The sequence below is a fragment of the Chiloscyllium plagiosum genome, chromosome 7 (genome assembly GCF_004010195.1).
Source record: "Chiloscyllium plagiosum isolate BGI_BamShark_2017 chromosome 7, ASM401019v2, whole genome shotgun sequence".
Taxonomy (NCBI): domain Eukaryota; kingdom Metazoa; phylum Chordata; class Chondrichthyes; order Orectolobiformes; family Hemiscylliidae; genus Chiloscyllium; species Chiloscyllium plagiosum.
Window position 1 is genome coordinate 47,137,246 of NC_057716.1, and position 12,210 is coordinate 47,149,455.

At 41.4% G+C, this 12,210-nt stretch overlaps 1 protein-coding gene across 3 annotated transcripts in view; it reads left to right on the plus strand.

Annotated features, from left to right (window-relative positions):
• The first annotated feature begins 4,121 nt into the window (after positions 1-4,121).
• LOC122551551 (transcription factor Sp3-like) overlaps positions 4,122-12,210 on the plus strand; it is a 64,504-nt gene continuing 56,415 nt past the window's right edge. Inside the window, exons 1-3 of one of the 3 annotated variants that reach the window (XM_043693601.1) lie at positions 4,122-4,449; positions 4,675-4,769; positions 4,950-5,045. In XM_043693601.1, coding sequence (XP_043549536.1) covers positions 4,443-4,449; positions 4,675-4,769; positions 4,950-5,045 — 198 coding nt within the window. In that variant the 5' untranslated portion in view covers positions 4,122-4,442. Of the gene's footprint in view, positions 4,450-4,674; positions 4,770-4,940; positions 5,046-12,210 lie in introns of all 3 variants that reach the window. The other 2 variants (XM_043693600.1, XM_043693602.1) reach the window with 2 other exon arrangements.

The following is a 12,210-nucleotide window of genomic DNA, read 5'->3' on the forward strand; positions in this document are numbered from 1 at the left end:
GGGGAGGTGTGGGCGGAAGTCTTGCACCTCCTGCGGTTGCAGGGGAAGGTGCGGGGAGTGGAGGTTGGGTTGGTGGGGGGTGTGGATCTGACGAGGGAGTCACGGAGGGGGTGGTCTTTACGGAATGCTGATAGGGGAGGGGAGGGAGATATATCCTTGGTGGTGGGGTCCGTTTGGAGGTAGCGGAAATGACGGCGGATGATGCGCTGTACATGGAGATTGGTGGGGTGGTAGGTGAGGACCAGTGGGGTTCTGTCCTGGTGGCGGTTGGAGGGGCGGGGTTCAAGGGCGGAGGAGCGGGAAGTGGAAGAGATGTGGTGGAGGGCATCGTCGACCACGTCGGGGGGGGGGAATTCCTAATGTGTTTTTGAACAATAAATATTGGCAGATTACGTTGCTCTTAAAACAAGAAAAAGCTAAAGACTTCAGTAGGTCTGGCAGCACCTGTGACGAGTGGAAGAGTCAACATTTCAGTTGAATACCATTTGTCATTCAGCAGCTCTTTGGGTATTGCAATGGGATCTTTTAGATTCAACCCAGTTTAATGTCTCATCTGAGACTGTACTTCCCACAAAGCAGCACTCCTTCAGAATTTTACTGGAGTGTCCGCTTAAGTTTTGGACTTGCGTTTCTTTGTGTGAGACTTGTATCCAAAACATTTCTGTGTCAGAGGCTGTTAATCAAATAAGCAATGAGGGAGGCTGGAAGACCACAGATCTTTCATCCACAGATTCAATCAATAAGCACATCGATCTGGACTCAATATACTGACCACTGCAACGGACAGTTGGAACTGACAACCGGAAGCGGCAGATTCAAACCACTACAAATGCCGGAGGAAAGATCACAGAAGCACTTCACAGGATGCTCCAAAGCACTGAGGATGTCACCTGGACAGGGGACGAAACGTCTGCAACACAAATTCCCAGCTCGGTGAACAGAACCACAACAATTTACTATTCTTATTCCAGACAAACAAAATTAATTTTAACCAAGGACAGTTATGATTTTGAGGAATATAATGCAACATTTACAGTACCGAACTTCAGCTAATTTTATGGAAATGGCTACGTAGACGAGATAGCATATCAGTGTGTGAGAAAAGATTTTTTTTTTAAATGTTGCTTTTGTCTACTCATTTTGAGCTGGGCATAGTGACTGTACTTGTAGTAATCATGACTCGAGAGCAAACGTTATGAGAGGAGGAGATATGAAGAATCACCTCCCCTCAGTAGACAAATAAGTAACTGGAGGCATATATTTAAGGTAGTGGGCAGGAAATTTAGAGGGAATTTAGGGAAGAATGTTTTCACTCAGAGGCTAGTGGGTATCTGGAATTTGCTACTTGAAAGGATGGTAGAGATGGGAACTGTCACACAATTAAGTATTTGGAGGATCACCAAAGTATGTTAGCATGAGGCTATAGGCCAAAGGCCTCTTTCTATACTGCAAAACTCTCGCCCTGCAGAATTTCAAACATACAGCATTGGACACATGGACATAATCATGTCCAAGTTGGACATATTTTTTGATTTATAAGGGAGTTAACGTTCTGATGGAGGAATAGTCGAGCTAAGGCCGCAATCAGGCATTTTCTAAATATATGAGGGACAAGAAAATAATAAGAGAGAGAGTACAGCCCATTAGCAACCAGAGTTGTAATTTGTGATTGGAGCTGGAAAACAGCTGAGATCTTAAATAAGTACTTTGCACCTGTATTCACTATAGAGAAGAATGATGTATAGGGTCTGATAGGATAAATGCAAAGATAATGTTCCCCTCATGGTCTAGGACCAGAAGGAATTGTCTCAGAAATAAGGGGTGCCAATTTAAGGCTGAGATCATAGATCCCAACAGTATGGAAGCAGGCCATTCTGCCCAACAAGTCCACACTAACCCTACAGAAAGCATCCCACCCAAACCCACCACATCCCTGTAACCCTGCATTCCCCATGGCTTATTCACTGAGCCTGCACATTCCTGGACACTATGGGCAATTTAAGCATGGCCATTACACCTAACCCGCAGATCTTTGGATTGTGGGACGAAACCCACACAGACATGAGGAGAATGTACAAACTCCACACACAGTCACCTGAGAGTGGAACTGAACCTGAGTCCCTGGCACTGTGAGGAAACAATGCTAACCTCTGAGCCACCATGCTGCCCCATGAGAAGGAATTTCATCTCGAAGGGTTGAGTGTCTCTGTGTAACCTTGCCACAGACAGCTTTGGGAACAGTCCTTGTATATATTTAAGGCTACGACAGGCCGATTCTTAATAAGTTGGAGAGTCCAAGGTTAGGGGGAAAGGGCAGAAAAATGATTGTGAAGGATGTCAGATCAGCCATGATCCTATTGAATGATGCAGCAGGCTGAATGGCCTACTCTTGTTCCTATATCTTATGGTCTTATAGTGAAGCGAAATACCAGACCTTAGATTCAAAATTGTTATAGGATTGAAATCAGGCAAAGGGTCTGTGATATGCTTGAATGAATTAGCATCATGAGAGATGAGGTATTGGTGTTTCTAGCATGGCCCAGATGAGTTGCACTTTAGGATGCTGTGGGAGACCAGGCAAGAGATTGCAGGTTTCAAATGCTCTCTGGCTTGGAAGACAGCTAACATGGTACCATTATTCAAGAAAGGTATTAGGAATACACCAGGAAATTATAGACCAGTGAATCTACCAGCCATCCTAAGGAAAATAATTGAGGGACAGAATTAATTTTCACTTGGAGAGTCAAGGATAGTCAACATGGCTTTATAAGAAGGAGATCATGACTGACAAATTTGAATTTTTCAATGTGGCTAGGTGTGTAGATGAGGGTACTGCAGTTGGTGTGGTTTCCAAATGCTTCAATAAGACATTTGAACAAGGTCTTGCCTGGCAAATTGTTTAAGATGCTAAGAGCCCATGGAATCTAGGGCAATTTGACAGATTGGATCCAAAATTAGTTTAGTGTCAGTAAGCAGAATGTGATGGTTGAATGTATTTTTTGTGATTGGAAGCATGTGCCTAGTGGTGTACCCAAGGGTTCAGTGCTGTCTTGTTTGTTGTGACATGAATGATCAAGATATTAATGTATCTGATTATGTTTGCAGATGACATGAACATTGTTGATGTGGTAAATGCTGTGTGGGAAATCTTTAGACTACAGGACGATAACAACTGGCACATCAGATAGGCTGAACAGTATCAAATGGAATTTAATCCTGAAAATTGGGAGGTGATTCATTTTCAGATTACTAACAAAGCAAGTGAGCACACATCAAAGACCCTCGGAAATACAGGTGATCAGAGTGTACATGGTGGTAAATTGTTGAAGGCAGCAGGACAGATAGATGAGATGGCTTAGGCATATGGGATACTTGTCTTTATTCGTCAAGGTTATGACTTGTTATGACTTAAATGTATTTAATGTTAGACAACAAGCTGGGGCACTGCATGCAGTTCTGGTCGCCATTTTACAGGAACGATGTGATTGTGCGGCAGAAGGCACAGAGAAGATGTTGGCAGAGCCTATAAAGAGAGACTGGATAGGTTTGGGATGGTTTCCCTATAACAGAGAAGGCCGAGGGCGACTTGATTGAAGTATAAAAACCTATGAACTGCGTAGAAAGGCTAGACAGGAACCAGGGGCACAGTCTTAAAGTAAGGAACAGTAAGTTTGAGGAGAGGTTTTTTTCCCCCACCCATACGGTTGTGGACATCAGGAACTCACTGCCTGAGGGTGCTTTAGGTGGGCACTTGAAACGTCGCTCTGTTTCTGACCTGTATATCTCTGATATGTGATGGCGGCTGTAAACACGATGGGCCAAAGGGCCTCTTTTCATGTAGTGTTTTAAAAAAATACCACAGACCCAGATCAGCCATAATCTTATCGAATGAGCGAGCAGGTTTCAATGTTTAGGAAAAGGGCATTAACCTCGACCTTTCTATTTACTTGGGACAGTTTTAGCGCTTCTATACAACCCCCATAACCAACCTTCCGACTCTAATCGATTCCCTACCTCCCCTCCCCCAACACACAACCCCCGTCCCGCCCTGAATGGAGGGGGAGGGGAGAGACACAGACCAGGATCACACAAACTTCATGGTCGGAAGTGGCGTGATTGACGGCGCGCTGGCCCAGTGAACGCCTGGGTGATCCGGACGGGACGGCGGGCGGCCAATGAGGCGACGGTGGGAGGGCGGGACATCCGCTATGGTGTTCGGTTGCAGGTACGAGAACGTCGTGGTTTTTCTGCCGACCCCCGGACAGTCCCGGCTCGAAGCCCCACCCTTCCACTCCGCTTCCTGCACCGTCAATCAAAGCAACAAAAAAAAAACTCCAGCGACGCTCGCTTGGCGTCGGCGTCCGAGGGACACACAATGTTAACCGTATAAACCGAGCCGGTGTGGTGTGAGCCGAGCCGTACCGCCCGGGGTGGGAGCCGCTATGACTGGTAGGTTTTGCAGAAAGGCCGGTGCGGCGAGGCCCCAGCCTGAGGCCCTCTCTCCTCCCCCTTCAATCTGATCACATCTTCCTGAACGCCCACGGTTACAGGTCTTCACCCTCATGATCGTTTCCTTTATTTTCTTTCCCTTTTCTCTCTCTCTCGCCCCACTCCCTCTTCCCCCGCCTCTCCCCTTTTTTTGCTCGCCTTCCTTCCTTCCTCCTTCCTTCGCAGCTCCAGAAAAGCCAGTGAAGCAAGAGGAAATGGCTGCGCTAGACGTGGACAAGCAGAGCGAGTATCTGCAGCATCGAAACGCCGCCGGCGCGCAGGTAAGGCCGGCCCCAACTGGCGCGCTTTCTTTTGTCTTGCAGTTTGCTAATAAACAGAATCTGTAATGTGTGTGTTCACATGTTTAAATTTTGATGTGTACGGTTACTTCCTGTGTAAGCCCCGGACTAATTCACACCCACTTTCCTCCTAAACCCGCCCCCTGTGGGTAGAACATTCAGCCGTCACCGCTTGCATTGCTGGCAGCTACGTGCAGCAAGATCGGGTCGCCGCCATCGGAGACCGTTGGAGCTACCACAACAGTTGGGACCGGGCTGGTGAGTCAATCAGACAGTCTGTGAACAGGCATTTCTTTTTCCCCCAAGGGTTTAAAAAAAAATCAAGTCACCGCAAAACAAAACGCCCCCACCGAAGCCAAACCATCCCCCTCTACCGAAAGCGAGCAAAATTTAATCGGTGCAGCGAAGTTCTGCAAATCCAGGGCTCCATACCGAGGTGCGCAAGTGCCATTTTAAGAGAGAAAATGCAGATGCAGCCGATGGTCATCGACTGAATACGCCGTGGTCTATGTTTTCATGCAACTATTCTCTGTGGTATTAAAACGCACTTTTTAAAAAGCATTTTGGAAACACACAACCTCGTCCTTCTTTCTGTCAATGTTTTCAGGATTGAGGTTAAATTATAGAAATACCAAATTATGATCTGGCAGCTTCCTAAACCCCAAGTAAATATTGCTTTGCTGAGTTCATTATGCACCTTTTGAAAGGTAGGTCATTCATTCTCTAAACCAGTAATGACTTTTTTCCCTGCTCTGTAACTGAATGTTAGTGTCCAAGAACAATTGGGGGTAGATAACTTTCTAAAAGGATAAACTGTATGAATGCCACCTTTCGTTACCTAGGCAAAAAGAAACTAATTTTATCGTACTATACATTCCACACAGTTTTATCCACTGTTTGTTTCTTCAGCTATTGTTACATTCTATTCTGTTTAAGAATGGAAAGTGAATACTGGGAACAAAAATCTCAGTAAAGCTTGAAACTATTTGACATCTGAGAATTTCCATTGGTACAAGTTGTTAGCAATTTCCTTCCTACAATAGATTTTTTTATCTTTTCCAGATTGCCAATCTGATCAATAATATTTGTTCAAAAGCAGCTATCATCTAAATTTTCTGGAGGACATTAATTATATTGCTAAGGGAAAAGGGTAGCATGACCTAGCATAGAAAAGTGATTTGTGAAGCAACTGATGGTGTAATCGTACCTAACTTGGCAGTGGTTGTCTGCACTTAGTGAATGTAATATAGTTTGTCCAATCTCTATGATGTCTTTTGACACATCTATTTAGTTTACAAATGACAACTTTCTCAAGATATGAAAAATACACCAAAAAATCTGTTCACTAGTGTTGAGGGTAAAGTAAAATTGCCAATGCTTTTTATATTCAGTTAATATTTCTTGCTACTGACTGCTTACTTGTAGCTTGACCTCCATAAATTGTTAAACTGGTTTACTTGGATTTTCCCCTCATTTTCTTCCTTACCAACTTCTCCAACAGCAATGAGATTAGTAATTCAAATTTACTATTGTAGAAAAATTGTTAACTTAGGAAAATGCCAGTTCTTTTGTACTTTGAATTTAGGAAGTATGGATACCTTTCTCCATTGGGTTGTTTTTTTTGAGATCAGATTCTGTATCAGACAAATTTGAATATCTTGTATTGTATTTGTAAATTAGTTAATAAAAATTATCACTGGATAGTTCATGCACCCATTCCTGGCAAGCCTTGGTGACATTATCTTTGAATGGAATGTTCATCAGCTTCCCCAACAATCATGATCTTAGTTTGAAGTGGTAATATAGAAGGATCCAAGAGTACCAAGTAAGCTGATGCAGAAAATTAAAATTGGAGCTTTTATCATTTTTCATTATTTCCAGAACAGTGCCTGTTGATTGGCGAGAGGAAACATAATAGGCATATTCTATGTTATGGAAAAGGCATGGACATGAATGCCTTCATAACAGTATTCATATTGCTTGAGTCAGATGAAAATACTTGGTGAAGCTTGAGTGCAAAAATTCTGATCATTCCTAGAATAAAAGTAAGCAAATACATTTGAAGAAATCTCTGACTGAAGAATAAAATATTCCAAATTGTCTTTTCACTGTGATGCAAATATATTTAGCCCACCTCTATACGTCTTCAGTGGGAAGAATACTTGAGTTTCCATCAACCTGCTGCCGCATTTCTATCCTGTTTCCCCTTGACAATAAGGGAAGATCGGTTGGCTGAGTTGGATAGATGATTGATTTATTAAGTAGAGTGATGTCATCAGCTTGTTTCGGATCCTATACCAGCTGAGGTTGCCATTAAGGATTTTTCTTCTCTGCCTTCCCCCTTGCCTGAGATTTGACCCTTCAGTTAAACCACCACCAATTATCTCAGAGCAGCCCAACAGTCCAGTACAACTATGGTGACTTTACCTTGTGTATTCATATCACATAAGAGAGTATCTCTTGATGTCTCATCAAAATAAAATTGGAGTTACTTATCCTTGCTTGTCTTTTTTTTAAAATGGAAGTGACTATATCTGCTTGTGATTAGTTTTATATTTGTTTATTCCAATTAAATTCAAATAAAATATTTTATCTTGCCACACAGATATCTTGTATGGTGTGATGTTTAACTGTTTATCTGCTGTCTTTTTTAAGAGGTTGGTACTGGAAAAGGACCACAAATATAAGGAAGCAGTTATTCATGAACCTTTGGTGATTTAGAGGGTGTTTGTAACTGTTCATATTTCAGCTTCAAGTTAGCAGTCCTAAAATATGTAATACTGGGGTAATGAGCACCTGTCTCATTTTTGTACTTTTTATTTAGACTATAAACAGTATTGTCAATTTTATAATATATGAAATTTAAGTTATGCCCACACAGAGTGACTTTGTGCAATACAGACTGTTGTTGACTGTGCACATTAGTTGGTGTTCTGGGGGAAGGATTGCTCTTTATATGTCATGTTAATTAGAGAAGAAATTTATTTAATGTGTGAGACATTCATACTTTTAATGCTAAAATGGCTTCTATTCTTGGCTCTGACTAATGTTGAACTTAAATTATGGTCTCTAGCATCCAAACAGGCATAGAGGCTAGTTTTCAACACAGGAGGGGCAGAGATTAACTGTGGTGCTTTTTATAGATGGGAGAAGTCCACCATCTGTATGTTTGAAACAGGACAAGACGCTTAATTTTAAATCAATGGCAGTCAATTTGGCATTGCTTACTTAACAAAAGTAAAATAGGCCCTTATTAAGGGCAAAGTTTGCAGTGCTTTTTTTAATTGATTTTTGGGTTCCATAAAGTGTTGTGCCAAGAGTGTTGTGCTCTGTCATGAATTTCATGTAAAACTTTTGAAGTGATTCTTAGATTTGGCCTTATCTCAATAGAATCATAAACAGTCTACACTTAAAAAGTAGGGGATTGGCATGTAACTTGCTGTTTATTCAATATTATAATGTAGCTAAATTTCCTGGGGCACGTGAGAAAAGGAAACTTAGCAATGAAAGGAACTAATGAAGGTGTCAGTAAGGTAGGTGTTGAGGAAGGCACAAAGGGAGAAAACAGAAATTTTAAGGGTGTAATCTAAGCATAGTTTTCTTTTAGTTACCTAAGGTGTATTCTTAAAAGTGAATATCAATTGGCGTATAAAAAGCAAGCTAAAATAGAGTAATTTTCTGCAAAGGAGCGTTTGGGCTTAAAAATAGTAAAAAGGTGACGAATTACCTAATGCAAATGGTGCAAGAAAGACAACCTCATTTGTATTTGCACAAAACCAAGCTTGAAAGGAAATACTTAAAGACTGTAAGTTTGATAGATTACATTAAGTAAGAGTGGCTTGATAATTTTGTCAAATTGAAACTGATTCACTGCAGATGTTAACAAAAATATGTTAGTTGCATTTAACTACTAGTTCATAACTATAAGTAACACATGTATGACCATGTAAAGTAGTTGAAAGATTTTCTAACTTTGGCTCATGGGCAGTATTGAAGAGTGTAGTGTTGGAAAAGCACAGCCAGTCAGGCCGCATCCGAGGAGCAGGAGAATCAACTTTTCGAGCATGAGCCTTTCATCAGAAAAGAGGCCTGAAGGAAATCTGATTGAAGGGCTTATCCCCGAAATGTCGACTCACCTGCTCCTCAGATGCTGCCTGGCCTGCTGTGCTTTTCCAGTGCCACACTTTTTGACTCTGATCTCCAGCATCTGCAGTCCTTCCTTTCTCCCAGACAGAATGAGCAATAGAGCAGTCAGAATAGCTTGATTTACTGTTCAAAACCCAAGTTTAAGAAATTCATTGAGTACAACAAAAATCTTCAGTGAAATAGCCAATGGTAGGTGATGTTTTTATGACAGCTTATGGACCATTTCTCTGGGCAACTATTTCCTGCAAATCTGAAAAATATCTTGCTTGTTTCTTTACATACAATTGAGCCAAGCTCTTGTAGTGCCCAGTGGAAATCTGTGGGTGTATTGATACCTAAAGCAGGATATGGTGGCTTATAATACCAGGGAGAAAAATCAACAGGCTCTGATAAGGGGAGGTCTGAGGATAGACTTTGGGAATTTCCTGTAATGGAACAAAAGTTCTAACTATATGGTGTGCAGTGGGACAGTTCCTGAGTTGCATCTTTTCTAGTTGATTTTCTGAAACATTACCATTTGATCTTTACTACCCTTCTATTATTTATTTAGGGACAAAAAGGGATGTGGGAGAGGAGAATATAAGGAAAATGGTTGAACAAGCGTGTATTATGACATTGATTTAGAGGAACTATTTTCAATAGAATGTTTTGGTGGAAGGAGGGGTGTTCCCCTTAGACTGGTGGAGCAAATGTAGTTTAAATTGATGAATACTGTTGCTCTGCTGCTGTAGTCTGGCAATATTTGTGGCATAGTCTCATGCAGTTTTATTAAGGGCAACAAATGAGAATATTGGATTGAGTGGGATTGGAGGGAATGAGGGATAACGAGTACAGGAAAAGAGGTGGTAGCATGAAAGATGGTGTAGCAGGCTAAAAAGTGCTCTTTAAAGAGAGTAAAAAGAAGACTGTTAGGAAATTGTCTACTAGGTGGGAAACCTTCAGTTTTGATTATTTCTCTAAAATGCTGAAAGCTCTATCTGCTATTTTGTGTTTTCTTAGGGTCTTGTCCTCCTACCCTGTGACCTCCCCACTTTTAACGTTTTTGCTAGTTTTTCTCTTTTCTTTGAGTTGATTGAGTGACCTTTGGAAGATCCCACTCCAAGCCCCTGTCCTACACTATATTATTTTGCTAATTTAAGTAGAGACAATGGTTCTAGTCAAGGATAAAAGCGAATCATACTAGATATAGACATCTGGGTTCAATTGATTCTTCAACAGCTTGGCCAGTAAGGCTGAGATTCTATGAGTGCACTAACAGCAAGAGAGCACCTAGAGTGGGACCCCTTAGATCAAAGTTGTTGTCCTTGTTTTAAGCCTCAGGAGATGGAAAGCTATTAAATGAATGTTTCTCTTCAGTTTTTGCTGTGGAGAAAGAAATAGAAGCTCGAGAAGTTGAAAATAAATATTGATGTTTTCAAAACAGTTGAGATTACAGACGAGTAAGCGCTGGAGGTCTTAGAAAATATAAAGTTGGTTAAATCTCCAGGACCTGATCTAGTGTGCCCCAGGATATTGTGGGAAGTTGGGGAGGAGTTGCAGGACTATCATCCCTAAAACTATGGGTAAGGTGCCAGGTGACTGCAGAGTGGCTAATGTTGTGCCTTTGTATTTGAGAGAATGTAAGGAGAAGCCTGGGAACTATAGACTCGTGAGTCTGACTTCGCTGGTGGGCAAGTTGTTGTAAATGATTGAGAGAAGGGGTTTTGCATGCATTTGGAGAGGCAAGGAATGATTAGGCATAGTCAGTGGTTGTGTGTGGGAAATTATGTCACAAACTTGAGATTTTTGATAAAGTAACCAAAAAGATTAAGGGCAAAGCAGTATAAATTGTTTGTTTGAACTTTACTAAAGCCTTTGTCAACATTCTGCATGGTAGACTAATCAGTAAAGTTTGGTCACATGGGATTCAGGCTCAGCTTGCCAATTGCATACAAAATTGGCTTAATGCAGGAGATGGTGGTGGGTTGTATTTTGGACTGGAGGCTTGTGACCAGTAGTTTTCCACAGGGATTGGGACAGAGTCCATTATTTGTCACTTACATGTATATTTTCCTCCAAATTATTTAAGGTGTTTAGTAAGTTTGCGGATGACGTCAAAATTTGTGACATAGTGGATAGTGAAGAAGATTATCTAAGATTACAGAGAGATCTTGGTCACTTGGGTCAATGGGCTGAAGTGTAGGGTCTTAAGTAGTGTTGTACAGCAGAGACACCTAGGGGTTCAGGTACATAATTCTTTGAAGTTTGCATCACCTATAGGTTAGGTGGTTAAGATGTTTAACATGCTGACCTTCATTGCTCAGACCTTTGAGTATAGGAGTTGGAATGTTACTTTTAGGCTGTACAGGACGTTGATGGGGCCTCTTCTGGAATAATATGCGCAGATCCGGTTGTCCTTGTATAGGACGGATTTTATAAAGCTGGAGATGGTTCAGAACAGATTTACCAGTATGTTGCTGGGACTGGAGGGTTTGAGTCATGAGAAGAGGCTGGATAGGCTGAGACTTTTCACTGGAGCATAGGTTGAGAGGTGACGTTTATAGGTTTATAAATTCATGAAGAGTGTTGATAAAGTGAATGGCAGGTGTATTTTCCTTAGGGGGAGGGATTTAAAGATTAGGGGGCATATTTTTTACAGTGAAATGAGAGATTTTAAAAAGATATGGACAAGAGTGATGAATGAACCTTAAGGTAGCGTATGTGATACAGCAAGTTTTGAGAAGATTTGTAGTTCAGGTTGAGATTCTGGATGTAGGTTTGTTCGCTGAGCTGGAAGGTTCATTTCCAGACGTTTCAACACCCTACTAGGTAACATCTTCAGTGTAACAGCTTCACCCAGAGGCCCACTGAAGGTTTTCCTAGTAGGGTGACGAAACGTCTGGAAATGAACCTTCCAGCACAGCGAGCAAACCGACATCCAGATGTGAGTACAGTTAGAATGATTGAAAGACATTTAGGAAAAATACATGAAATCTTTGGACGGATATAGGTCAAGTGCAGGTAGGTGTGACTAGTTTAGTTTGGGATTATGGTCAGCGTAGACTGGTTGAACCAAGAGTTTATTTCTGTGCTTTATGATTTTGACTCTATGATCCCAGTATTATTCCACTGCTACATCTTCTCATTCCTGTTTCTATACCTTTCCTTTATATTTCAGTGCTCTGCTTCCACAAAATTTTCTTATTTTAACTTTCCATTCAGTTCTCTTACCAAATGTTTGCTGTACCAGGATCCCAGTTGATGTATCTGTTAAATATTGAATTTCTGTATTTTTAAA